Raw genomic sequence first — 27,914 nt, 5'->3', positions numbered from 1 at the left:
AAAGTAAGCAAAATCTAATCTAAAGTAGGTATTTTTATTTCGCCACTGATAATCAGGTACAGAGAACTGCGGAACAAGCAGTACAGTACTGTATTGTCAGTACTGTCTCCCGACAGACATGAGAAGTGTGTAGTTTTCGGAAAGTCCTTGAACTCAACATTGCAAGGCGACACGAGAGAGACGAGCGGCGACCGCCACCTGCTGGCCGGGGACGCAACCGCAGTCAGGCGGAGCAACACATCGTTCGTTGGTCGCCGACTGGTCCAGGCTGAAGGAGGGCACACGGGCGAACAGATGTGAACCGGACTACGACAAGACAACAAGCTGTCGACAAGACGGAGAGCCTTTCGTAACTGCTAATATGTGGCAACCAGCGTCCGAGCGACTGCAGGTAGGGCATGGCGGCCGGTGAGGCGTTTACTGTCTCTCGACGAGGAGCCCTAACACGAACATTTTTCCGTAGGCTGATGCCGTTGTGATGAGTGTGTGTGCGCGCGGGCGCCCGTGCTGGTTTCTTCCCGCACTTTGACTTGCTAAAGATGTTTTAAACGCCTCCGTGACCATCGACAGCCATCTTTTAAACGTTTAAAACGAGCCCAAAATGACAAAATCGCGTCTACGTCTTTGTATTTGGTGAGACGTTTAAGTGCACCTACTCACAGTGCGTAAAGTGTCCACATAGCTCATCGCACACTTAATGGTCTATCCCCCCCACCCAAGTCAGGGCTAAAATAATCATATTGATACGCAAAGCTGCCCCCCCATTTTATTTTTATTTTTCTACAAATGAACGCCTTTCACCGTCAAAACGCCAGCTGTAGGTTTGTTTGCCCCCCCCCCCACATTCCTGTGTGAAATGGCAGAGGTGCCAGTTTTGGAAATGTAAAAAATCCTCGTTAATGACACGTCGTTTGATAAAGCAGGGGGGGCCTTTCTCCGAGTCTCCTGCAGACATAATGCTCTCCAGATGTGGGCCTGTCGACTGGCTGCCAAGTCAACTTGCACAATCCTCTCTTCTCTGCCCAGACACCATCAAGATGCAATGACAAATTATGAACAGTTCCACTTTTTTATTTATTTATTTATTTTTTTTTTTGGGGGGGGGGTATTCCGGGGTGAGCTGCACTCTTTTGGCTCATCTCCCGTCATCCCCTGAAATTTATTAATCAGTTACACAACTAACAGACACTCGTCGCTTAGCAACCGCATTCTTCTAGCACTTCACTGACGTGTTGACGAGGAACTCATCTTTTCTGTATTTTAGAAACTCCGAGGACCCATTTTAAATGTTAATATAATGTATTTTTTAAATGTACTAATATAACTATAGCTGGTGGGGAAAAAAGAGCAAAATTAAGCCATTCGTGGGCAGCGTCCCATTTTTGGGACATCATGATTTTTACGCATTATATCCTTCAGTATATCAAAATATTTAAGTGTTTTAATCTGAAGCCATAATTTGGTATCAGGAAAACCAAAGTACCCCCTTGCGGGCAGTGGTGACGAAATTATAAATTAGTAAAGTTATCATGTAATGAAAAAGAAGTGTTATTTCCTTGATTGTGGCCTGTAAGGAGACTTTTATCTCAATAAGGCAAAAATTTGCCACCATGCCCATGAATGGGTTAACTGTTTGATAACATTTACACAGCTGGTATAAGTTTGAGTAAAATGAACATTTTGTTGAAGTTTATGATCAAACTTTACATTTAAAAAAATGACAAGTTGTATGTTTAAAATAACCACATCACGTTGAACGTCTGGTAGCTTAATACTAAGACACAACACAAAATGCCATGGATGGGCGAATAAAATGGGATGTTTTTCAAGTCAAAGAGCCAGTGCTTGTGTTAACAGGACAAATTTAATGATTTAAAAAGCTGCAGGTCACTGAAAATTAGTGTCATTTTCCCCAGAATAATCCAAACGGATCTTGAAAAAGGCCTTTTCGAATCTTCTCAGTCACTCCTCAAGGAAGAAGGTTCCTGCAGATCCATTCATTTATGGCCTCCTTTCTAAAACATGCTTATATAATAGTAGCTGTGCTAAATACAAAATTACACAGTTCTCCCAATTAAGAGCCTTGAAAGAAGGGAGGAACCATTAGAGCCACATTATTACTAAGCGCAGTAACAGGCTCTTGCCTATTGTGTAACCATGACGACGGCCCTCTTCACATTGGTCTCTTTCACATGGCTTGATGGGGATTTCTGCAGAACCACCAAGTAGCCGCCCAGTCTCCGTTTATTTAGATCGTTTAGTCTTTTTTTTTTTTTCGTTACATCTTCTGTCGCATACATCTATATTCCAACTGGCTTTGCTCCTCTGTCACCATGGCAACAGCTGATTTCTTGCTGCATACCAGTCTCATGTTTAAGCAAGAAGAAGAGTGAGAGGGTAACAGGGTGAAGAGATACACGTTGTGGCAAGAGAAAAGACAGCCTTCATCCATCAAACGTCACCATGTTGGAGCACTTTTCCATCTCTTGCATTTCCCTCAGTCTTTAAAAAAAAACAACAAACAAACGAACCAAAAAAAAATCACCATCCTCCCGCCAACCTACACTAACGATTCTTGGCACAAGTGCCGACCCGGACGAAGACAAAAACACACAGACAATGTTCTTTTTTTGAAAATCCCTGTGGCGAGCAAGCACGTCTTTTTCTGTGTCAGCAGCTCTTTCTTTAGCCGCGGTTTCCACGTTTTGACACGTGTGACGCCTGACAAACAGGCCTCTGCTGAAAAAAAATCAAAAAACACATATAGCTATGCTAATTGGCTGCCTTTTTTTTGTACATATGCCTCCTTGTCTTTAATTGTCTGTCAGTTCTGTACGTTATAGTTATGTAAACGATTTCAAACAAAATAAAATGGGGCAACGCTCTACACGTGCGGCTGGAGTGTCCCTATAAATAAAAACACATTTTCACATTGGGCCGCTGGCAAAGCATCTGTCAATGGCGGTAATCCATCTTTAATTTTCTCCACGTGATGATGATGAATCAGAAAGGAAAAAAAGAATCTCGAGTTCAAGGTTTTGGTAAACCACTTTTTGTCACCATTTTGTTGTGCTACCGATTAGCCACACGTCAGGGTTGCAGAGGGTCAAAAGTCACCTGTCCATCTATCCGTCCATCTTCCATACTGCTCATCCTCATGAGGGTTGCGGGTGTGCTGCAGCCTAGCTCATGTGACATATGGTGTGGTTCTCAAAAGGGCACCAGAAGCTGTTGCTTGGTGCAAGTTTGATTTTAATTTTTTGCTTACCCTGAGTTCTCTTAACATAGCTTTTGAAAAAAAATAACACAGGGAAAACATCCAGTCTGCACACAGGAAGGCCGGAGCCTGGATTCAACCCCCCAACCTCAGAACCGCGAGGCGGACGCGCTATAAACTCAGCCAGTGCGCTTTGTCAAAGGTGTCTTTTACTCATATAGTGTTGTTAGCAGCAGCGCCGTAGTTGTAGTACTATCATATATCACCCAAAATGGGGAAATAGAAAAACATCATCGTTTTAAAGAGGTTTTATGCGCTGTCGGTAACTGATAGTTGTCACCATGGAAACATTTTGGACAACACCGCAAGTGCAATATGAAGTTTGAAGTGAGCCTCCAGCGATAAAGTTGATCTCCCTCAGTTTTCAATGTATGTACAATATCCTGGGATTGGCCAGATTGTGACCTCGTCAATTCGTCCCTGGCAACAAACTGCAGTAGGGCATCTTTCATACGCGGGCTAATAATTCTTCGCTCATTATGATCTTCGTTCTAGCCTTCTCTACCTGTAAAGATCTCCAACTATTTCGCTAAGGCTGCAGAAGAGCTGATGATTGTAGAAATAGCACAAAGAAGAACATGATGGCGCTAGCTAGCTAGATGTTTGTACGGATTGGGTCCCATCTGATCTGATCTGATGTGATCTGATCTGGCTTGTGTGTCCCCAACTGCAGCCAACAATTATTTTGATTTTGGACGATTGAATTTTTTTCATCAATTGACAAATCAGATCAAATTTTCATTTTTAACTCTTCATCCCTCTATTCTAAAGGAGGACATTTTAAATTGACAGTGCACATATTGCACACACAAATTTATCACGATTCAGTTCAAGGTTTGGACTGTAACCTGTCAGAAAATAGGCCAAAACGTTGATCATAGTTTTTCCCAATGAAAAATCAGATGCAAATCTCCTTTTTTGTGAATGAACACAAAGATAATCATTCTACTCTCATGGAGGTTTGCAGAGAGAGAATATTAGTTTGAGAGGCACGTTTACACCTATGGACAATTTCGTGTCTTCAATGGACCTTTCCGACTGGAGATCTTAAGCTCCGCCCCCGTTAGCTACATTTGCCATGTCCCACAAGCTTCCAAAATGGCGACTGAACAGAAGAGGTTTGAAGTGGATTCTCTATCATGTATTCCAGATAATATTGTGGTATATTTTTTGCCAAATGCATCAGACTTGTCCAAGAGAGTTCCACAGAGAGGTCTCAACTACTGCATGCATGGATATGTACATTTTAGATTTTGGACGGAGCAAGACATAATGTCAGAGTTACAGCGAAATGTTGGTGATCGATCCAAAAACGTTTGACGCCTCACAAACTTCATATTGAAATCCAACAGGATAAAATAGTGGAATCGTACTCTGCATGTAAAGCAGGGTGAGTACTGTTTACTTGGAAAGATCACGAGTAATATTGTCGTCTTTAGAAGTTAGTTAGGTTTGATTTTCTACAAGTGCATTTAAACAATGGTGATTAACTCAGTCAGTACCGTAGTCACCAGTTGAAAAAAATTGACTTGGCTCGTATTGGAACCCAGTGCTCTGTTTTAAAAGTCTGATGTGATACAAATCGGCAAATAGACATTTCTCTTGCATGACATGGCGCATTTATGTATCCCGAACCTGACTCTTCAGCATAAAACATGACACACTTCATTCAGCAAGTCAGTGATACACTAACAAAGTGAAAGTTGTTCTCCTGCAATGTATAAAGAAATACTGATAATATTGGCATCAAACTCAGAGAAGATACTTCTCCCTCACTTACCTTCAAACATACAGCCCTGTGTTTGTTGATATTGTTCACATTTAGTTGTACGTGCGCTTTTCCGCAAGCCTTAATCCATCGGAGACACTTCCTCAACTGTGTTTTAGGCTTTGGAAAATGAATCAAGCGGGCCCCTTGCTACCTAGCAGGATATTTTTCATCAGAATTGCACGTTCCCCAAGCGCATCTGAGGACCATTTTCTTCGTAACGTTAACTTTTCCAAGCGCACGCTACTGACAACCAGCATTGCTTGGGGGACAATACGGCGAGAGGGCCGTGTCAAGCCAGGGGTTAAGACAATGCAGTGTTAAGACAGTAAGACAATCTAATTGGCTATTATTGTACGAGAGATTCACAGGTCGGAAAGGTCCATTAACTTAGAAGCAGATTTTTCAAGTTTTTGAGTACCTGCATAAATGTAAATGTGTAAAATCCACCTGGAACCAAGAAGCTCTATTCCACCATGCTGCCCAAATAGTGACGTACCACAGTAGTACTGCAAACAATTACTTCAACAAAAAGCCTGGTTAAAGTGGGACAGTCTGTGTCGGATGTTTTGGAACCCTCTAGAATAGGAAACCAACCAAACTGCGTGGTGGAATCCGGGCTTTGATTTCTATCAACTCTTTGCATGATCTCATTGACTAACCCGGCAAGGATTTACCTTGTTTTCTGATATTCTTATCTCTGGGAGGACGGAAGTGCCATTTTCAGTGATCAGCGCGTATTTTCTGATACTGAGTGAGCGTGGTCGAGGCGGATTACAACTGCATACTTCTAACCTTGAGACGGACCTGGGAAAGTCTTTCCTCTACTGTCCCCATCCCTGAGGGGGATAAAAGATAAACTTACCATCTGTTACTGTTTAAGTCATCACTGCAGGAGGCAGAAGAAAATACTCTGCGTGCCTGTGCGTTTAAGGTGAACAATTTCTTTCACTTGTTTGCATTCTTATATTTGTAGACATCTTTTTTTAAACAATACCTGTCTTTGTTGTCTGTTTGGTTTCAAAAGTGAGCCAAAATTCTGTCACACCGCTTAGCTTGTTTGCTTTAGCTTTGTTAGCTTTAGAAATAAATATTCTTAGCCAAATAGAGCGCGGTATAATTTATTAGCGGTTTGGACTTCGGGATAACTATTAAAAAAAAATATACAGGCTTAGTCATAAAATGTGATCAATTGAAATTTCTGCAAAGGGACTTTCAAAATAGTTGGATGAATCTTCACATTGCTAATTCTTTTACAGACTGCGTCAAGTCACCGTGTAACTTGATTTCTTTTCAGCCTCCCTTTCCAGTAAAAAGGGCAAGTTGCGCTGAATGAGCCCCGTAAATGTTGGCTACGTTTCGGAAATCCGCGACAGCCATGTTATAAATTCATGAATGTACGGACGGCGGAGCACAGAGAAGCCAGAACAGTTTTGGCCACCGTTCGACTCAACTCGGGAGTGTTGCAAAATATTTCTCAGCTTTTGGCGCTTGCTTCCTCTGTATTGAGTAAGTTTGGCAATCACATTTTTTTGTTTTTCCGGTGACACTTTGGATCCGGGTGGATTAGACACCTAAAACCAGTTGCGATTACGCAAACTAGTTGCTGAAATGCAAATCTGAAAACAGAGGTTTTGTGTTTTCTAATCCTGGCTGAGGTTTCTGAGGCTTCCTTGTGACGCCAGCCATTGTGTATTGTAGCCTGCAGACGAGACCCTCGTCTCACAACCAGTCCCGCGCCGGTCTGACAGCGTAGTCCGTCCCTAACTCCAAGTCTGAATCCAAAATAGAGTCAATAGCCGTCGCCGGTGGATGAGGGGAATTTGGGGATATGAGAAATGCAAAGATGATCAATCCAATTGAGAGTGGCCCTCCACTCATGCCTTTCGCGCCAGGTGGGCGGTGGGCAACCTCCCCTCCCTTCAGTCCGTGCCCAGCTCGACCGCAGGAATGTCAGCCGCTGTGGGGAAGCTGTAAAGTGCTGACGCGGAGGTCAGCAAGCATTTACACACATGTGGCTTTACTTTCACAACTTTTTTCACCTTTTTCTCCATCTGCTCCTTGCACTTCTTTTTTCTTGCTGTCCTTTTTTTTTTTTTTTTTTTTTTAAAGGTCATTGCAGGGTGAATGTGGCTTTGGCCCTAGCACTGGTGCAAATGAGGCTTTTGTCTCCACTCAATTGAGTACAATTTTATTTTCGATATGGCTTTACAGATTGTCCATCATTTTTTTTGTAGCATGGATTTATTTTCTTATTTGGCTGGTTGCGCTGACTTGTGCTGACCATCTCAAGAAAACATTTCCAAGAGTAACAGACACAGGGTCTGTGTCATTTGGTCGGGCCTGGCCTTAGGAAACCAAGTCTGTAGGAGAAGAAAAAGGCAGCTTGCCTATTGTGTTTTGACCGCATTTGCAGCACTCCGCTTATCTGTTCCTCTTGTTCTACTCTCGGTTTCAAAAGCCTCCCACCTGTTAATGTTGTGCCGGAGTCATTCGGAACCTGCACAGAATTCATTCCATGAGGGCACCTTGACCCCTGATTTGTTGTCAGAATGTTAACAGTTGAGTCACTGATAGTGTAGTGGTACACACGCCTGACTTTGGTGCAGGCAGCACGGGATCGATTCCTACTCAGTAATGGTGTCGATATCTACCCTGCAACTGATTGGCGACCGGTTCAGGGTGTAGTCCGCCTTTCGCCCGAAACTAACTGGGATAGGCTCAGGCTCTCCAGTGACCCTTATGAGGATAAGCATCTTTGATAATGTATGGATGGATGATTAACAGTTCAACAACACCCACCCCAAAACCCAAACAAACAAAAAAAAACAACTAACTGATGTTAAAGGAATAACGTGATGGAGGTTTCATGATCCATCCTTTTTACGTTTGTTGTCCCAGCTGTTTTCCTATTGGCCTTATCATCACAGGAACAAAAAAGGTTTTTGATCAGACCATTTGAGCTCAGTGTGGATCGATAGGCTGACAGATGAGGTTAGACTGGAATCCCCTTTGAGCCTGATGTTCACAGATGACATTGTGATCTGCAATGAAAGCAGGGAGGAGGTGGAGAAACAATTAGAAAGATGGAGGAATGCACTAGAAAAGAGAGGAAGGGATATTAGTTGAAGTAAAACAGAATAAATGGGCATGAATGAGGGGGAAGACTGAGGCTCTGGGGAGAAGAGATAGCGAGGGTGGACGACTTCAAATACTTGGGGTCAACAATCCAGAGCAATGGTGAGCGTGGTAAGGAAGTGAAGAAACTGGTCCAAGCGGGGTGGAACAGTTGGGGGAAGGTGTCTGGTGTGTTATGTGACAGAAGAGTCTCTGCTAGGATGAAGGGCAAAGTTTATAAAACATTGGTGAGGCCAGCCACGATGTACGGATTAGAGACGGTAGCACAGAAGAGACAACTGGGAGCAGAACTGGAGGTGGCAAAAATGAAGATGTTGTGGTTCTCTCTAGGAGCGAGCAGGTCGGATAGGATTAGAAATTACCTCATTAGAGGGACAGCGAAAGCTGGATGATTTGGAGACAAGGTTCGAGAGAGCAGACTTTGATGCTTTAGACATGTCCAGAGGGGAGAGAGTGAGTATATTGGTATAAAGGTGCTGAGGATGGAACTGCAATGCAAAGGGGGAGACCAAAGAGAAGGATGAGTGATGTTGTGAAGGAAGACATGAAGTGCAGTTGGGGCTACAGAGGAAGCTGCAGGAGATAGGCTTAGGTGGAAAAAGGTGGCACCCTGTGGTGACCCCTCAGTGGATAAGCCGAAAGGAAAAGAAGATTGAAGTTTTAGTGTCTTGTCCTTGAAGACGTTTGAATTTAAAGTTTTGAAATCACGAACAGGGTCAACTGAGTTTGTGTTTATTTGGCCACTTGTTGTGAAGCAAACAGTTGTCTAAAAAAAAGCCTAACCTTTTTCCCTCTTTCTCATCAGCACTTTCAGAGCATGCTGAAGACGAAGCTGAATGTGCTGACGCTGAGAAAGGAACCGTTGCCCACGGTGATCTTCCATGAGCCCGAGGCCATTGAACTTTGCTCCACCACACCGCTTACAAAGAACAAAACCCATGCTGGATACAAGGTAAAATCACATGAAACCTTGTAATCTCCAAATCCAGTCATTTCCCTGAATACTAAATCTATAATAGTATTACTACAGTCATAATCCAACTTTTCTTCTGGACACACAAGTTCTATTCATTCAGTACTTTATCAAATGTGCTACTGTACCTGGCTTTTACAGTCTGATAGTTTAAGATGGTTTAATCTTGGAATATTTGTTCTTGTCGTGTGGACACGAGTGTCCAGCAATTTCAAGGCCAAACTAGAAGACACTTCAAACAACATGATCTCAAACTTCCTTAAATTCAAAGGTGAACATGAAGTGAAAGTCAGTGGGAAAGCGTTTTTGTGGCTCTCACATGCACAGCTCACAGTTACTAATGAATGATTTGGAGTCTCTACTTCACTACTACTTCAAATCAGATATGGATTTATTTTTTCCACATTCTGAAAATGTGCAGTGGAAACGTTTGTCTTTGTCGCGACATCGCAAAGTAGCTGGATTATGTTTTTAGTCCAAAACACATTGGGCCAAACTGCTTCTTCAGAAATGAAACATATGTGAATCTTCACTGTAAATCTTTAAATCAATATTCTTCATTACTTCAGCAGTTCCTTCTATAATTTGGCAAATGCAGTTTTTCACACTTACTGCTTTATGCGCTCTGTCAGCAAGTGAAATTATTTACAATGTTTTCCCGACAGGCCTCCCTTTCCCAGGCCGTAGTTCAGGCTCTGCTATGTTTTGGAGTGAGTGGGTTCTAACCTCGATAGCGAGCAGCAGCGACTTGTTCCCTTTGGCCAGTTCTTTGGCCTTGCATATCGCCACTACTGCTATGAGTGTAAAAGGGCAGGAGAATGTTTTTAATTAGCAGAACTTTGATGATGCAGAGTCATGGTAGTGTGCTCATTGTATCACAGAAATGGCTCTCTACTCTCCATGAAAGAGGATAAATATTGATATGTCGCCTAGGTGAAGGCTGAACATAGCTGGACTCGATCGGCCTCTCTTCCTGGTGTGAATCCCAACATCCACTTGTAGCCTCTGAGCTCAGCGCTCTTTCCGGCATTGTAGAGGATGCCAAGCCATGTTGCCGTGGATACCACTACCACTATTTAGCGGCGCGCCAGTCACCTAAAAGTAATGTGTACCATCTGTTTGCGAAACCTCCTAAAATGGGAACTGGTCTTCCTCACCGCCTTCATCGTTTGGCAGGTGTAACATCCTGTCTGACTCACTACCTGTCTGTCTGCCTGTCTGCCAGAGTGTCTCCACTTTTAGACATTTCTGCCTCACTGTTGAAATGAGGGAAAACTGAAGAAACAATAGCGCTTTTGCTCTCCCCGCCGACCGCCCTGCTGACTTTTATACGCAACAGTACAATATGACACCATTTATTATCCTGCCAGTGTTTTATATTCTCTCTTATGCTTCCTTCATCCCCTCCTCCTGCACTTAATTCCCTTCGAGGCCGCAGTCTCGGTTTGCATACAGAAAGGCTGTCAGAAGACTGTTGACACGCTGCCAAAGCTAACAGCTAACATCGATCAAAGGCCACCTCTCATTTCCCTGCCTGGCTTGCCGCGGTTAAAGCAGTCCACTTCACATCCATTGAGACACTGTGCTCGTTGTCACTTTGCAGTCAGAAACTAATATTGACCCGTTTGGTCTGTTCAAATGTTTGTTTTTTAACTCCCTTAATTGGCAAAATTGGTGAGATTGATTTGCGCTACTCTTGACTTTGTGTCAGAAGTATAAATTGGCTTCATGGAAACGTGCATTCAGTGGTCGCTGCAGCGTGCACATATCACATTTGTCAATGGCAGCTCCAGTTCTATGAAAAAAAATTGGTTTAGTTGCCCATTCAGAATACTAAACCCTGATCTGACCTGTGTTTGCGCCATGTATTGACCAGTTGTGATGGATACATTTTGTAAATAGCGTAACATCACATCAGCATGACACAAAATAACATGTCAATTGATTCAAAAAAGGAGCACCACACAGTAAACAACTTCCATCGGCGAGTATGGTGAATTTTACGACTTTTTATTGCACCCAAAAACAACAACAACGCTGCTTTGTGTATAACAGGCATGGTTTGTGTTCTTTCATGTGTCCAGAGCCACCTTTTAAGTGCCATTCTGAAGTGTGAATGGTAGCTTGGCAAGAAGTGATGCCCTCTAGTTAGTTTGTTATTTTGGTAACGTTCACATTTTTGACTGTGAAATAAATTACAAATGAAACTAAACCACACTGGACTGCTCGGTAGAGTTTGGTCTTACCACCACTCTTTACCAACAGCCTTCCAATAAAACATCAATCAACTTGTTCAACATTTTCATCCGTTCCACTGAGGTTAGGCCTCCCCACTGACGTGAAGTTTTGGATAAAATAGATGGTGGAGGCACAAGATGAAGTATCCCACGTGAGAGTGTCACGCTACTTGATTGACATTTGGAAGTTGAAATAATTCTCATAACTTGAAAAGACTCATTGTCATTTTACTGTTAAGCACCTGTTTTTTCAAACCCATCTCAGCTATCAGCTTGGAGCTTGCTGTTGATACCGTATTGTACTTGACATTCTGATTCCACTAACTGACCTGGAAAAACTGTTATCTGTAGTTAACAGAACAAACAGTGATGGTATGCAGCTGATTAGTTGGGTCATAGAATGAGGGCGAAATAACTAGAGATTCCAATATCTTAAAAGATTGGATAGCCCCCCCCCTCACACACACACACACACACCCTTAAAAAAAAGTCCTTTTGGGCATTCAGTTCTTTGATATGAGGCAACAAACTATTTGTCCACAAAAGTTAAAGATGCAGACAGGAGACAATGCAAGCAACGGATAGAGACAGAATAAGTCTTACTACGTTGAGAACACAGAGTTGGAGTTACTGTTATTATTTATTGTATTTACAATAGATTTACCTGGTCACCAATTAACTACACACAAATTTGTGGGTTGGACCAAAATGTATCTACAGCATAAAGACATTATTGAGTATACCGTTACTGGAATAGTATATAGCAGGGGTGCCCAGACTTTTTTACCCCAAGAACTACTTTTCAAGTAGCCATCCTCTTGCGAACTACTGGGGGGCACGGGTGGGGTTGGTGGGTTGTTGATGATGCTCCCTATGTTATGTTATTAATGTTATGTGATATATTATACTATATATAAATATATATGTATATTTAAAATAAAGAATTAGCTTTTTGTGCACTGTATTGTCTGTGCTTTCATCCTGGATTAGGCTGTGCCAAGGTGGAATTTTAAAATGACACACCATCTCATCCTGTGCTTTGTACTTTGGCTTCAAACCAGACCTTTCCCACTCAAAAAAAGAAAATCTCATCCAGTTTAACCATTTTTTTCTTCGATTATTCACGTACTCCGACAGTCATTCCATCTTAAAACAGCAGCATTTCTTTTTTAACTTTCTCCATTAATATCGAAAGTAAACATAAGCAGCATGTCTAGCGTGTCTTTGCTCTACGTTGCCCAGACTCTGTTGTGAACTAAAGCAGCGGTGTCATGATAAAAGACATTGATTGGCAGAGAAAGCACTGTAACTTTTGTAATTATGACTGTACGTCTTTAAGAGCGGGGGAGGGGGGTGGGTGTAACGTAAACTAGGAAAAAGAGAGTGTGGTGGAGCAGTGGTTGTTGTTAGAGAAAGTTCTGTGTGCTGCCTAAAAGAAAGCAGTAGCTTCTTTTCATTTTTTTACCTCACTCATTGAATTACATTGCAAAATGCCACAAACTGAATAGCTGTATGTTATTCTTTCAATTTGCATTGGATTTTTTTTGTTTGTGCGCAACGCAGAATATCTTCAGCAGTGCGCAATTGCGGACGCTTGCAGTTTTGAGGGAACATTGACTGACGTTTTTTTTAATTTAATGGCACGCCGTCCTGCGATCGACTAATACTGCCTCGCGATCGACGCATTGAGCACCCTTGGTATATCGATTCCCTATGCTATAGCTAACGTTACCTGAGATGTGTCCATAAAAGTTCCTTTCATTTAGACTGAGTCACTCCTGAGCTGACCTAAACCAAAACACTCTGACTAAGTTTTGCTCTTGACACATACGCTCTATTCAATCTGCGTGGACACACTCGCATCACTCACGTTGCTCCTCCATCTTTGCATGCTTTGGCAAGTGGAGCCAGCTGTGCTGTGCTGATTCAATAAGTTTAGAGGAATGTTAACAACCTCTTCAGGAATGTTGCATTCCCAAGCCGTGGATTCCCAGTCATGTAGGGGGATCCAGACACAGGGGCCTTCTGAGGGAAAATGTCGAGTCTCTGACAGGGCCACATTTGTGTTGTGACCTTTTCGTGCGCGGCTAGTGCCAATTTTCTGTTGAGACAACCAATTAGCAGTTTAGCTTAGGCTGTTTAAACAGTATCCATGTCACTTTGGTCAGGTGTCTGAAGTGGTCATTGCAATTCTAGCGATGCAGCCTTCCACCTTCACGGACAGTAGCTACATTTAGAGTTTGTCTTCTGTATGATCTTTGGTAACACCAACACAGCTAGCTGCTGTCAGAATAAAAAAAAAAAAAAAACAAGCATTTCAAAATATTTCTGTACTGGTACATTGCATTGTTAAAAATGGTCTTGGTGAAGTGAAACTGACTAATTGTCCATTTGACAGCACTTTTGGAGATGGGGAAGAAACCAACAGGATTTATCTCAACAAATATTTACTTCCCACACATCACGTGTGACATCTTGCCATAACCATTTTGCTTGTGAAATAATCGGCAGTTGAAGGAAGAGGATGCAACTTTAGGCACATTTCCATGCCATCATCTGTGCTGTCATTTGTAGTCCCCCACCAATTGGGCTTGTGTGGGAAATGAACAGGCCATTGACTAAATACTGAAGAAGATCAATTAAAAAAAGTTGAATACAGTACTGACAAATACAGATGTCAGAGGAGCTTAATCTGGGTTGTGCCATCTCCTCTTGTATTGTCTTGGGTGAAAAAATGTTATGGCTTATAGTTTTAAGGCGTGAACCGACACATTTGTTTTTCAAGACTTTCAACCTGTACTCTGTATATTCCCTTTTGGAAAAACATACATGATAAAAAAAAAATAATGACCAAGTGTTAGATACTTTTGACACCAAATAGTTTCTCGTTTTCTTTGTGTAGGAAATTGCCTTTGCTAAAACATCCTTCATTTCGTAACATGTTCCCAGATCTCATCCGAGACACGGTTTCCCCAAAATCTCCTACCTCTATTTTCTCATCTCAGTCCTTTTTCACTTTTTTGGTGTCTTCACCAGCATCTCTTCAGCATCAGGTATTTGCTCATTGGTTCCCAAAGCTCACCCCCCCCCCTCTATCATTTCCTCTGTTCCTTCTCCACTGATAACTGAAACAGCTGTGCTCCAGTGCTGTACCTTCCATGCACGCATATCAGCAGACCCCCACAAGTGTAGAAGTGAAATGGCCAAAGTGTTCTTCTTCTCATCCTACCAACCAGCTCACAGGGCCGCGGATGTTTGCTTTGTCTCCCTCCGTGTATCCGTTTCTTTCTTGTTACACTTTGCATTCATCGTCATCATCTTCTCTTTCCATCTTGAAATAACAACTTTCAGTCGCTGTCCTTCCTGCCCTGGTTCTGTGTCTGGCTGTATGGTCTTTGTCCATTAATACTCAATAAACATGCCTTTCTCCTCAAATTTCATGTGGTCTTTGGAAATGTGAGTGTTGAAAAAAATGTCTGGCTTTTTATTTCATTTTAACTGCGACAAGGATGACGTGTCATAACTCCTGATCGGACTTGCACCCTACAAGCCCATTTGCTACTTGTATTGAGAGTAACATCCATCCATCCATCCATCCATCCATCCATCCATCCATCCATCCATCCATCCATCCATCCATCCATCCATCCATCCATCCATCCATCCATCCATCCATCCATCCATTTTCTTTGCCCCTTATCCTCAGGAGGGTCGCGGGGAGCGCTGAAGCCTATCCCAGCTGTCAACAGGCAGGAGGCGGGGTACACCCTGTGCTGGTTGCCAGCCAATTCCAGGGCACATGGAGACAAACAGCCGCACTCACAATCACACCTAGGGGCAATGTAGAGTGTCCAATTAATGTTGCTTGTTTTGGGGATGTAGGAGGAAACCAGAGTGGCGGGAGAAAACCCACGCAGACACGGGGAGAACATGCAAACTCCACACAGGTGGGCCGAGATTGAGCCAGGGTCCTCAGAACTGTGAGGACAACGCTTTCCAGCTGCTCCACCGTGCCGCCTGACAGTCACAAATGACAAGGAAATTACAATCGAATTGTTACTCCTTGTACTATTCTGAAATTATAATCCAACAAATGAAAAGTCCAATATGAAAATTTATCTGTTGAACGTCTAAGAGAGTATACTGGCAAATTTTAACTGCTGTGTCTCTGTACAGAATTTTTTTTCTTTATATGGCTTACTTTAACCAGGATCCCTCACCGTGCCTTGACCGCAGGTAGAATTTTAGGGGTACTATTTCCCTCTTGTCAATCCCATTAATCCTCACGGACTGGACCAAGATCCCACCTTTCTTGCTATCCTGCTGGCTAGAAAGGTTGCATGTTGCCTGCGTACCTCAGAACCAGAATCAGAATTCACAGGCCTGTTTGCTCAGTAAGCAAACTGCAGGGGGTCCAGCTGGGTTCATGTCAACCCTCTTGAGGTGGTCCAGCAAGAAGACTTCATGACCATGGATGTAAGGGCGATGGGTCTGGATGGTAGAGCTGAGATATTTAATTTCATACAGATCGGTAATTCAATACAACAGTCATTTGTAGTATATTGTGTTGTATTTTTAATACCCCATTGTGTGTTGATCTATCAACGGTATCTTTCCGTCTATCCCTCAATCCAATAAACCATCCATTTTGTGTATTTTGCCAAGCCAGCGAGATAGTAGAGTATTTGTTTCAATTTGATAATGAATTAGGATGTATGTTTGTGTTTTACTTGTGTATCATTGGAATACCCTTTCTAATGAAGAAAAGCAGAATATAATGACTGCCCTACGATGTTTGTAATATAACTTGAGTGCAAGTGAAATGGGTGGATCAATAAATGTAGTTGTTTGAGTAGGTGATGTAATACTGAATTGAAGTTACAACAGAGTGGATTTAAAATCTGTTCCCTGACCACAGTTTTCGAATTACAAAGCACGATTTTTTTTCCTGTGTTGCTCATCTCTTTATTAAAGAGATTGACAAATTTTAAAAACACGACAGTGGAAGTACCATGTTTTCCTGATAAACCTACAAAAGGTAACGGTGTGGCGTATTAAATAAATCACCCAATGATTGCATAAACACTGATTGGAAAAGTTGTCAAACAGAAACAAACACCACAGAGCAGAGGAGGAATTTATGCCAACTGAGTGTGAATACGCAACACGTGCATGCTTGCAAAGTCAAGGTGACATTTGTTTAGTTTCATTGCCGCTCAAGGATTCGTGTTTTTCTGAACACGCTCAGTTTCTCACCCACTCTTCCACTTTGCAGAGCTCAAGGCCCCCTTACCTCACACTGTCTCCAAGCTGTCTTGAAATCGCATGCAATCAGTATTTTAACTTCAGATCTGAGAGTTGCAAACTGGAAACAATTAGCTAAATGAGCAAGTGCAAAATGGTATACAGGATGTGAGGATAAATGAGTTGAGTACGCTGAAGAAAACTATATAGGCGAGAGTGGGAAAAGTTAGGAGAACAGGAGGCAACAGAGGAGAAACACATGGAAAGTTGAAACAAAGGGGAGGACTCTTTAGCTCGGTGAGATGATTTAAAGATGCATGCCTGGCTTTCAAACAATTGGAGGACTGCCGATGTGTGCAGGCTGGTGATGGATTTCGGGTATCAATTTTAGCCAGAACTTGTGATGAAAGCTGCAGTCAAGCGACTTTGTGGTTTGAATCACACAAACTCCTCCAGCAGAAGCGCCCGTTGTTTTTAAACCCTGAATCATTTGCTTTTTCCGCTACGATGTGGAACTTCCCGGCACACGCTTTTGGACACATCAGTTGCGAAACTGTTTTGTTGACATGCTATGCATAGTGCGACTTATAACATGTCAAATATCTTTCAATTGTAATTCTCCACTGGACATTTTCCCTGCTCAACCCCTAAACTTTTTGCTATTAAATTTAATCTCAAGTCTCTATGTAAAGTCTTGTTTTTTTTTTTTACACAGGATTTATTTTGGTCTCAACATTATATTTTATAAGATTGTGGAACATCAGGCTGCATTTTCTTTTGCTTTTATTTGGAAAGCAATGAAAAAAGTAATGGTTGTCTGAAATTTCTTATTGTTTAGTTTTGGTTTTGCTTTATGTCCTAATCTACAATGTAGACTTCATTTTGGCTAAGAGTGAGTTGTGTAAATTCCCTTCTCTCAAACATTCCCCACCTCCATCCAACTGGCAAGCACACTAGGTACCATTTGCCTGAATTAGGAATATTATTAATAAGGTAAATTAAGTGACTCAACCTCTAATAGTACCAACCCAGACACGGACATGCTTCACACGAGAAATCTCTCGCAAATGCCTCTGGAGACAACGCCAACTGCATGTTTGGCCTTAATCCTTGCAAAGAAAAAGCTCATATTAAACTGAGACGCAGGCAGTCTGAGCGATATTGAAACAAGATATTCAATATCAAAATAAGAAATTAAGGAGCGCAGACCTAATCCGATCCTTCATCATGGCTTCTCTGTCAAGGGTGCTGGCCATGATTATTTCATGTGCCCTTGAAAGTCAGTCAGGCAAATGTTTGTTTTTCACCAATTTTGAGACTTTGCATTGAGCTCTCACTTTTGCTGTGCTATTTTCAAATCATACATATACAAACTAATGTGCTGCTACTGCTAATCCTTCTATAATGTTCAGTTCCTCCCTAGGAGGTAGATTTTTGTTTACCTGGAAAGTAGTGTAGTGGTTTCTGGCAAAGTATTACATGACATTTATCTAGCAAATGGCTAAATTATTGTGTTTTAATCCAATCCGAGGGGTTATAGTATTCCTGCCGTCATGAATTTTCATACTTTCAAAGAAGCTTCTTCCTTGTTCATCAGTCAACAGACCCACATAGCCAGCCAGTGACGGGCAGGTTATTCTACATGCTTTCTTGAAAGATCCCATTCATTTTAAGTCGTGGTGGAGAAAAGGAGGTTTGCCCTGGCAGCGACAGACTAAACATAACCCGTGAAAGCAGGAAAGTACATTTTGAATCAAACCAGAAACGGGTGTCTGCTCTCTTTCATACATGCTGTCAGTCTGACTTACAGTAGAATTGTTTTCTTAACATGGACATTTACCGTTGTTTTTTAATTATGATAGCCTCTCGAGATGTATCATCTTGTTTTCAAGGTGGCCCAAAATAAGGAGGCTGGCAGATTTATGCCAGATGTCCAGCCAAAGAGTATAATTTTGTCGTACAATACAGTAAAATTACACGTGCCATCTTAATATCCTCACATCATCTACAGCCACGTGTTAAATATGATCATATTTTGAAAGAGAGAAGTACCCCCTCAGTTCCACTATAAACGCAGACGGGTGTAAAAACGGAGGATTTGCCTCGTCAAAGGCTCCTCCTCTGTGTATTTTTATAAAGCCATAAAGAGGAGTGTAGCAAAAGGGCACAAGTGAGCCATTATTGCTGGTCTGTTCTCAGACTGGCTGACTTATCCATCTCAATCTCCTCAGTCTGTTGCAGTTCTGGTATGCTCTGTTGTTTTTGATGTGAGGCTGTTTGAACCATTGTCGGCAAAATACCTTTTTTCTCTTTGGGTTTGAACATAGACAGCCTTCAATCTGTCAACACTGTCGCCAAAGAAGATTTTTTAAATCACGATATAGTGAAGGGAATTTTGTGTAATAATTAACCGTAAATTGATATATTTACCATCTTTATGTCTTCAGTCTTCACAATGGCTTATGGAGAGACTTGCAGCAATTTGATTGTTTCGCAGGCCTCCCGAGCTGTCAATATGATTTGTATCTTTTTAAAAAATGCATTTTTTGTTGTCTTCTTGAAAATGATTGGCTTTATTCATTCAAAGTCCTTTTGTTTCCTCCAGGTGACCTACCTGGGCAAGGTTACCATTTCTGGGACCAACTACTTGTCTGGCTGCACAGAGTCAGCAGTGGTCGGTCTGGTGGAGCATCGTGCTCTCGCTCAGCAGCAGGGTTCATGCCCCCCCGGCAGCTCTCTACTGGAGATACGGCCCTTCCAGGTACGTCTCCACCACCTGGATGGGCACAGCGAGGCCTCAGTAACCATGGACACCTACCAGGTGGCACGGATTGCATATTGCACAGCCGATCACAGTATCCGACCCAACGTGTTTGCTTGGATCTACCGGGAAATCAACGACGACTTGACCTTCCAGATGGACTGCCACGCCGTGGAGTGTGAGAGCAAGCTAGAGGCTAAGAAGCTCGCGCACTCGATGATGGAGGCTTTCCGCAAGACTTTCCATAGCATGCGCTGCGACGGCCGCATCAACAAGAGTGGCTCATCGGATGAGTTTGCTGAGGATTCATCTACTCCGGAAGACTCAACCCCAGACGATGGTTGAACCGACGCTGATCGAAACTCCTGATCCCCATTCTTACAAAACAAGGGGTGAAGGGAAGGACAGACAGATTAGCTGCTATCTCTCATTCTCCCCTTTTACGTTCATTCTGACCATTAGCAGACGCTAAGAATCAACTCCACTGCAATAGTAATACTTTAAAGATTTATTGTCCAATGAAAAAGTTCTCTTTTAGATCTTTATGGGTGAAGTCATTCTGACGAGATTCTCCAGATATTTACATTCCCATTTCCTACAAGGGTCAGTCTTGCGCCCTGCAGAGGCACCTGTCTGTGGTCATTAAAGCTTTTCTATCTATGGAACCACAAACTACATTGCCTGATCTTTGCGAAAGCCTATTATCACTAGGTAGGGACCAAGCAGAAATAGGCCTTTGACTATTTTGGTCCGCAGTTAAGAGTTTCTAAGACTGTTGGAGCACATTGATTCCATGTGCTTCCATGATGACTAGAAAACTTTCATCTTTGATAAAAGCAAACAAGGGTGCACCTGAGTATCAGCGTATCATCTTCATGGTACCATCTTCAGCACCCCCCCACCCCCCACAAACTACAGGTATTTACTCATATGGTACTTAGGTATGTCAGTACATGTAAGATGTCCATAGAAATGTAGGTAGATGTTTCCCATGTTCTGATTAGGCTGATAGCTGGAGCTTGTCTTTGACATGTTAATCATTTATGTCTGATTTTTGTTTTGAACATACCAAAATTCAGGCTTACCAGTGCCTGTCAGATTATGTGCCTCAATTTCATCTGCATTTGTGTTGTCTAGGACCTGATTAGTACACGTGGCTGAATGTGTTAGCGATGATTGTGTACAATACACAAGTGCTTGTCGCCTGTGTAAAGTAGAAAAGGATAGATGCAAGAGTAAAATTAAAAGGAAACCGTGTGAACAGTTTAAGTTGAGGACTTCCAACGGGCAGTCGAGCAAGGTACTGTGACCAGTTGTGGCCCTGTATGTGTGTTACCATGCCACCATCAGGCCTTCAGAGATAACGGCTCAGGTCTCGTGGCCTCTGAATGTTTGAAGAGTCTAAAAGACTGAATGCTTCCTCACACCACAGTCCCGTACAAGCTCGTCACGCCATCAGAGACAGCTCTAATAGAGTGAGAAAAGACAGAAAGCCCGTTTAAGGCTACCCACCTGCGGTACTGACAGGCATCAGAGCTGGATGCTACTCTTCTTTTGTTGGGACTGCATTGAGCAGAAGATTGGTGGATTTGGTCCTCCCACCGTGGATTTCAACAGAATGATAACAGATTTGTTATACTTGCACCCAAGCAGCCTGGAAACAGGAACTGGCTCAGGCAAGGCTCCCAAAAACGGTTGGGTGAATCGAGGTTAACATGCACAACACTCAGCCATATATCAAATTCTACATACTGTACGACATGCACATGGCAGTGGGCTCACACTTAATAAGCTCATGTAAATAAAATGTATAACTTTCCAAATATTACAGCATAAATGTTATTTTAAATAAAAAAAAAAAGCTGAGAAATATTGTACGATAAAGAAACAGTTATAAAGCCTACTGTGAATCATAAGATGAGAGCCTGATATAAGAAGTGGTTTGTGTGTGTACGTCTGCGTGTGCGTGTTTGTGTGTGTTCGCCCGTGTTGGATGGGGTTGAATGTTTGGAAGAGATCTAGATTAGTCTTGTCTGTCTGAAAGCTCCAACTTGCTTTAAATGTTTAAAAAAAATGTTACCTAAGTGTTTTCTATAGTGTCTGCAAAGATCAAGAAACAGTTGCATATAAAGCATTTACAAAGACCAGTTGTGTGATGGTGTTTTTTTGTTTTTTGTTTTTCTTTTACCGAAACCACACAGCTCTCTGACCTTGTGGTTTATTGTTGTTTTTTAACATCTTTGCTTCATGTGAAGTTGATTAGTAGATACCATTTTTGTGGCAGGGACGAGGATGACAACAATCTATTGTCCCTTAATAGAGGAAGCCAACATTCTGCCAAACTCGATGTAAAACGTCAGCGTCTGGCATAGGCAATTTGGATAACAACCAGATCTGATTATATTTGAACTTACTATTATGTTTGCATATACAGTAGTTCAGACCTGAGCATTTACAATTTTTTCCTTGACAGATAACCCTAATGGATTTTTAATGAAAGCTCTTTAAATATCACCTTCGGGTTTAACAGCATATGAGAACCATATCCTGTTGTCAGTAATGCTGTGTGATGTGCTGGAGGAGGGAAGTGATCAAGTTTAACTTTCACCACACTTTAACCCACTAGTGTCATTTACATGTAGCAAACTGCCACTACTTTGGATTCATTGTATCTTCCTTTCATTGCATTACAACGGGGGAAAAACGTATTTGTGAAGGGATAAAGGAATTTCCTATATTTACGTGGGAACGATGAACGTCTACGACTTGTTCTCTTTGTCCATTTGTTTAGCCCAATGTCGATCTCGTAATAACAGCCAGTCAAAAGTGGGTGACGATAATTGACCCATCAGACTCCTCAGGATCAAAACACCGAGAAGACAGACAAATGGTGTCCAAACGAATTCAGAGTAGGTCGAAGTCTCTGCTAGGGAAATTCATAGAAACTATAGTGAACTCTTGAGTGAATTGTGGGCATAAAAATGAATTTCTAACCGAAGCCCATTTCTAAAAGTTAGCCAGGTTAAATACTGCTGTTTTTAAGTGTTGTTCTACCAACTTGGAGAACGTGAGGGAATCCATTCTGTGACATTGAGGTCAGGTCAATGATAGAAGTAAACTAGCTTTACGTTGCCTGACGTGGAACAGACAAAGCGAGTGGCTGGGGGGGGGGGGGGTGGTTTCTGAGTGAATATGAAAACCAGACCTGAGTTTACGGACATATAGTTAACAGACAGATTATGAAGGTATAGAAGTCTTACTGTCTTTGGATATAGTTTCGGTGTGTCTCGGAGAAACGCGCTCAGGAGTTGCCGCCAACGAAAGGCCGACTGTCCACGTGGACCGTCCGTAGGACGTTTTCCATTCATTATTTTGCTAACTGCCCAACCGAGAGAGTTTGAACTGACCACCATTACTAGAGAAACTACAAGAGCCCGTGAGTACAAAACACCCTGCCCCCCATGTGGATTACTAATGAGCTCCAATATTGCTCCAGTTAATGATACCAGACTCAACTATTTAAAATCCCATATGGTATTAGGTGATATAATTATAAGTGTACGTAATTGTATCAGAAGTTGCCTTAGTTTTATCTGAGTGTTTATCTGTTGAGTACGTTAAAACAATGCTCTAGAGGATTTAACTATAAGGAGCAATGTGACAAGATGAAAAGAAATAAAAATGACAGTTTTTCAAAATGCAGTCTGGTTGGAATGGTGACTTCAATCACAGCAAGAATTTTGAAAATTGGGTAATGGGTTCCAGAGAAATTGAGCGAATCTAGAAATGGTGTGTACGTGTATGTGGGGGGGGGGGGGGGTGAATTAAGTTTAAAAAAAATCTCAACATATATATATATATATATATAAACATTCAGACAGTAATGTAATTTGCCTTCCTCAATTTTAATTTATTTATTATAAAGATGCTCATTTAAAGACCCCAGTCATCATAAATGTTTGTCAAAAGGGAAGGTCTATATATTTTTTTTCATACTCAGCTCATTATCTTTTATTAAATTAAGAATTAAATATGAACATATTTGAATGCATGATGCGCTTTTAAAAATACATTTTAAGAAAATCCATTGATTGTCATGATAAGAGGAGTTTTCTAATAGAATTACATGGTTTAACCAGTAATGGTATTTCGCAGAAAATTTGAATGACTGGCCTGACACTTGGAGAAACGTAACATATTTTCATATTCTCATTTAATCTTTAAGAAAATTCCAAGATGGGGCCCACTCATCCCATTGCTACTTACTGTAACGGTACGCATGGGAATTAAACCTCGCATAACAGCACATAGCTATTTATACAGCTGGCTTGGCCTCTCTGCATCCCTGCCAGATTCATAAGCCTTAGGTGGTAAGTGCACGAGGATCCCATTGTTATATTTTAGTAGCCATCACCAATTCACCTCCCATGCAAAGGTTTCTAACCGGTGAAGGTGGCTGTCACTACAAAGTTGTATCAATAATTGAAGTACACGAGGTGGCAACGCTAAATATACTAAGTGATCTGAGTGCCCTGAGTAGCTCATAATCATAACCTCATAGTGTTTCCCAGTACTGTACTGTTATCTTTTCGGGTAAAGTTTAGTCAACACGCCGATCCCGTCACCCATTCCTTCCTCCCATTCCATCGTTTTATCGTGTTGTTGATGTTGTGCTGCCTGTTGTCGTCTCCCAGAGTGTGACAGCCCTCTATTTCAAAGCGGCCACATCAATAGCTAAATAACAAGCTGCATGCTGCTTTTATGGCTGGCCATCATTTTGCAGTTTAACAGCAGCAGAGAATTGGAGGCAAAATGGATGCTGGCGTGATCATGTCCTCCAAGGAAAACACTGCCTCCTTCTGGCAACCTTATCGATGGTGCTCTCTCGAACACTTCCAATAATAATTGCGAACACTGGCGAGCTTTATTAATAATAAACTCATATATTAAATATTTAGAATAATTACACGAACAAACATATCCCTGGGCGGCAAAGTGGCTCAGCTGGAAAGCGTTGGCCTCACAGTTCTGAGGTCCCGGATTCAATCCCGGCCCCGCTTGTGTGGAGTTTGCATGTTCTTCCCGTGCCTGCGTGGGTTTACTTCAGGCAAACCGATTTCCTACCACGTCGCAAAAACATGCAACATTTAATTGGACGCTCTAAATTGCCCCTAGGTGTGATTGTGAATGCGGCTGTTTGTCTCAATGTACCCTGCGATTGGCTTGCAACCAGTTCAGGGTGTACCCTGCCTCGTGCCCCTTGACTGCTGGGATAGGCTCCAGCACTCCCCATGACCCTCGTGAGGATAAGCAGCGAAGAAAATGTATGGATCATAGCCTCTCTCCAGACTGAGGGAACAACACACATTGACTTTTTAGAGTGCAAATGTTAGCCCAATTAAATGTCTGAATGCATCTGGTGTGTTTATGTTTAGGTCAAGCAATAAATGTACTTTTATTCCATTATTTGCTCATTTGGGCATCTAATATGAGGGATGAAAGCCACGAATGTGGTTAAATGTGATGCATTAATCTTGCAACGTTGTTGTGTAAAAAAAAAAAAAACAACTGTGCACCCATCACAAGTACAGTAGATAATTTGAGCACAACGAGTTTTTACAATTCTCAGGCAGCAAAATTTGTCACACAACTTCCTGTTTATAGTCCTCACTACACCGTACGATTGGCCTCCACTGTGCCCCTCTGTCTAGCTGACCCATTTCCAGCATCAGCACAGGGGGCCCCAGAAAGAGGCCACCCGACGCCTGTGTATCTGCCGCTCCACTGAGGCGTCAGTCAGCTCACAATACAACTCTGTTACAGCTCCAGCTGGACGTGCTTCCCTCCCACACAGTCCCAGAAAAATCCTGCCTTCCTTCTGGTCAAAGGCCTAAAGTCTTTAAAGGATGAGAGTAGTTTTATTGACTGTCTCACTCAATATTTCAGCTTTCGCCTTGTCCTCAAAGTTGAGTAGCGGGCCCACACTCTTTTGAATGATGAAATCATGTATAGTTCTGTGTGTGTGGTGTGTAAATTGGACTCAGAAAGATTATCTTTCAATCTTTATTGAAAAATAAAACAGACGTACTGGAGTGCAGTGGCATTTTTTTCTTCAAAGGACCTATTACTAAACATGTAAATTCGCAATGCTGAAACATGCTGGAGGTCATAAAATCCAAATTTAAAAAAAGCAATGTTGTTTACCCCAGAGCGAGACAGCCTTGGCGTCTCGCGTTCTGACATGCAAAGTATTTCCTGTGATCATAGGCAGATCTCCACTCTTACATCCTGTGTATGCAATAATTCCCTGAAGTCTTCACATGAGGTTAATAATGAAATGTAGACTGGGATGATGGCCCAGAAGCTCTTATTTCCAAAGCCAGTCGAAGTTGCTGAAACACACTTGCAGTCAGAAAGATCAGAAAAATCTGAAAGATGCTGTGTTCAGTCTCTGGGGAGTTAGCATGTGCGTTTAGGTGAAAAACAAGGTGCAGGTACTAAGTACTTTTCTGAAGTTTGAATTTGCCAAATCATCTTCATCCGAAAGGTTAACACTTTTATTTAAATTTGGATTACAGGATACAAAAACGTAATTTATTCTTACTGCTGCAAATGTTGCTTTTGTTTTTTCAGCGCTCTCAGTTCCATGAGCCTTACAAGGCCCCAACTGCAGTTGGGGTAATCTTTAGGTTTTTATGGGAGCAGGTGAATGACCCACCACCCAACCCTTGCACCTGGTGTTCCTGGGTGGTCCTCCATCAAAGTACGAACCAGAACTGACCCTGCTTAGCTTTTGAGATCGGGGATTCTCAGGGTCATTGATGGGAGCTGTTAATACCACCGGTGCATAAAGGTTTTGTGACTGTGACAATTTCACCTTGGAATGAATTTTTTTTATACATTTATATATCTCAACCATTCCAGGATTGGAGGACATTTACTGCCCCTCTCCACTCACACACTTCCTCCAAATAAATGAACTGTCCCAACTTTCAAATATGGTGCCGAAATTGTCCTGCAGTTCTGGAATGACTCAGCCGTTATTTTGAAATACTGTATAATTGTAATAATAATAATAATAATAATAATAATGATAATAATGGTCTTCCAGCATCACCGAATAAATTGTTCGACATCACATATTTGACTTGTAATATTTCATGTTTACATTGTCGACTTCCACAAAATGTTCTGAATTATTTTCCCATTATTTCAAATTTTAATGTCAATTTACAGTACTGGATTGGAGTGGATTACAAGGGCGGTTGCTTTATCAGGAGCAAGTTGGAACCACAAATTTACAATTCCCATATTTATTCTCAAACACTGACTTAGTCTAAAAGTAAGTAAGTAAAGTAATAACAAAAAAACAAACAAACTAAAACCCACATCTTGGGTTTTATCATGGGAGTGTCCAAAAAAGGCCTCTGACAGCTACAGGTACTTCTGTTTGACCCAGTTTTGTATCCACATTGTCCATGTTTGGCTAAGACAGCCCTCTTTCCTCTGATTGGTTGCCTCCACGTAGAAGACCCAACTTGTGAGAGCACGTTTATGTTGACAGTGCTCACTCAGGAGCATAAAGGTACAATGCAAATGATGCAGATAAACTCAAAATTCCAATGACCTGATTTCAGGTCTCTTGAAAGAGAAACGCCTGGAACTAGGAATTTTTTTAATGATTTTAATTCATATTTCATGTGTACTGTGTATATGTAATGTATTGAAGGGATTGTACATTTATATGCTTGTCATTGTCATAACGGCCATCTGACATAAAAACATTTAACTATGGTGTTGCCCATGACCAAAATGAGTTCAACACCCAATAAAACAGTGATTTTTACTGTTTTCAGAATGTGTGATTTATTTATTTTGCTTGCCTCTAATATTCCAAAAACATGCACATTAGGTTTATTGATAACTCTTATTGTGTAATCCATCAATTTCAGCTTCCATGTTTAGGTTCACAGTATTGGGCAAAAAATTGGGTTTCTTGTTAAGAGATGGTTATGAAGAAGAAAAAAAAAATACACAGTTCACTCACACAATTTCCAACACTGGTGTCCAAAAAATGGATTGCTGAAGTTAGAGAATGAATGAATGTCAGCTATCTACACATAACTGTTAAAAAAAGGCAAATGAAAACATGTGGAAAAAGTGAAAAAACCTCATATGGTTGAACATCTTGTGTCCAGATGTTCATAAGACATTTGGATTATTCACTTTTGTCATGTCCGCCTGGATGGTCCAAAGAACAAACACATGACCACACAAGCCTCTCTGGTCTCTGTATGTGGGAGGGTGGTGTGGGGTGGAGAGAGTTTTGCACAAAAAAAAAAAAAACCTCCACCCTAAAAAAACATTAAAAAGATGAGAGATTTGCCTTGTACTGCATAGTCGACGTGAAGACGTACTGTATGTCCACTTGGTGTCATTATAACGCAGCATTTTGAAGCCGTTCTGTTTTAGCGAGACTGCACAAAATGGAAGAAGACATGCCTATCAAAAGTATA

At 41.7% G+C, this 27,914-nt stretch overlaps 1 protein-coding gene across 2 annotated transcripts; it reads left to right on the top strand.

Moving 5' to 3' along the window:
• Window positions 1-173: 173 nt before the first annotated feature.
• pid1 (phosphotyrosine interaction domain containing 1) lies at window positions 174-21,538 on the top strand. 2 transcript variants are annotated; one of them, XM_061827994.1, is made up of 3 exons: window positions 180-391; window positions 8,989-9,135; window positions 19,243-21,538. In XM_061827994.1, the coding sequence occupies exons 1-3, from the start codon at window positions 362-364 to the stop codon at window positions 19,741-19,743; spliced, it is 678 nt and encodes a 225-aa protein (XP_061683978.1). In that variant the 5' UTR covers window positions 180-361; the 3' UTR covers window positions 19,744-21,538. The 2 variants fall into 2 exon arrangements, with proteins under 2 accessions (XP_061683979.1, XP_061683978.1); XM_061827995.1 differs by lacking the exon at window positions 8,989-9,135 and having other exon boundaries at window positions 174-391.
• Window positions 21,539-27,914: the final 6,376 nt, after the last annotated feature.

This window comes from Syngnathoides biaculeatus, chromosome 8 (genome assembly GCF_019802595.1).
Source record: "Syngnathoides biaculeatus isolate LvHL_M chromosome 8, ASM1980259v1, whole genome shotgun sequence".
Taxonomy (NCBI): Eukaryota; Metazoa; Chordata; class Actinopteri; order Syngnathiformes; family Syngnathidae; genus Syngnathoides; species Syngnathoides biaculeatus.
This window is presented reverse-complemented; position numbering and strand designations above follow the sequence as displayed.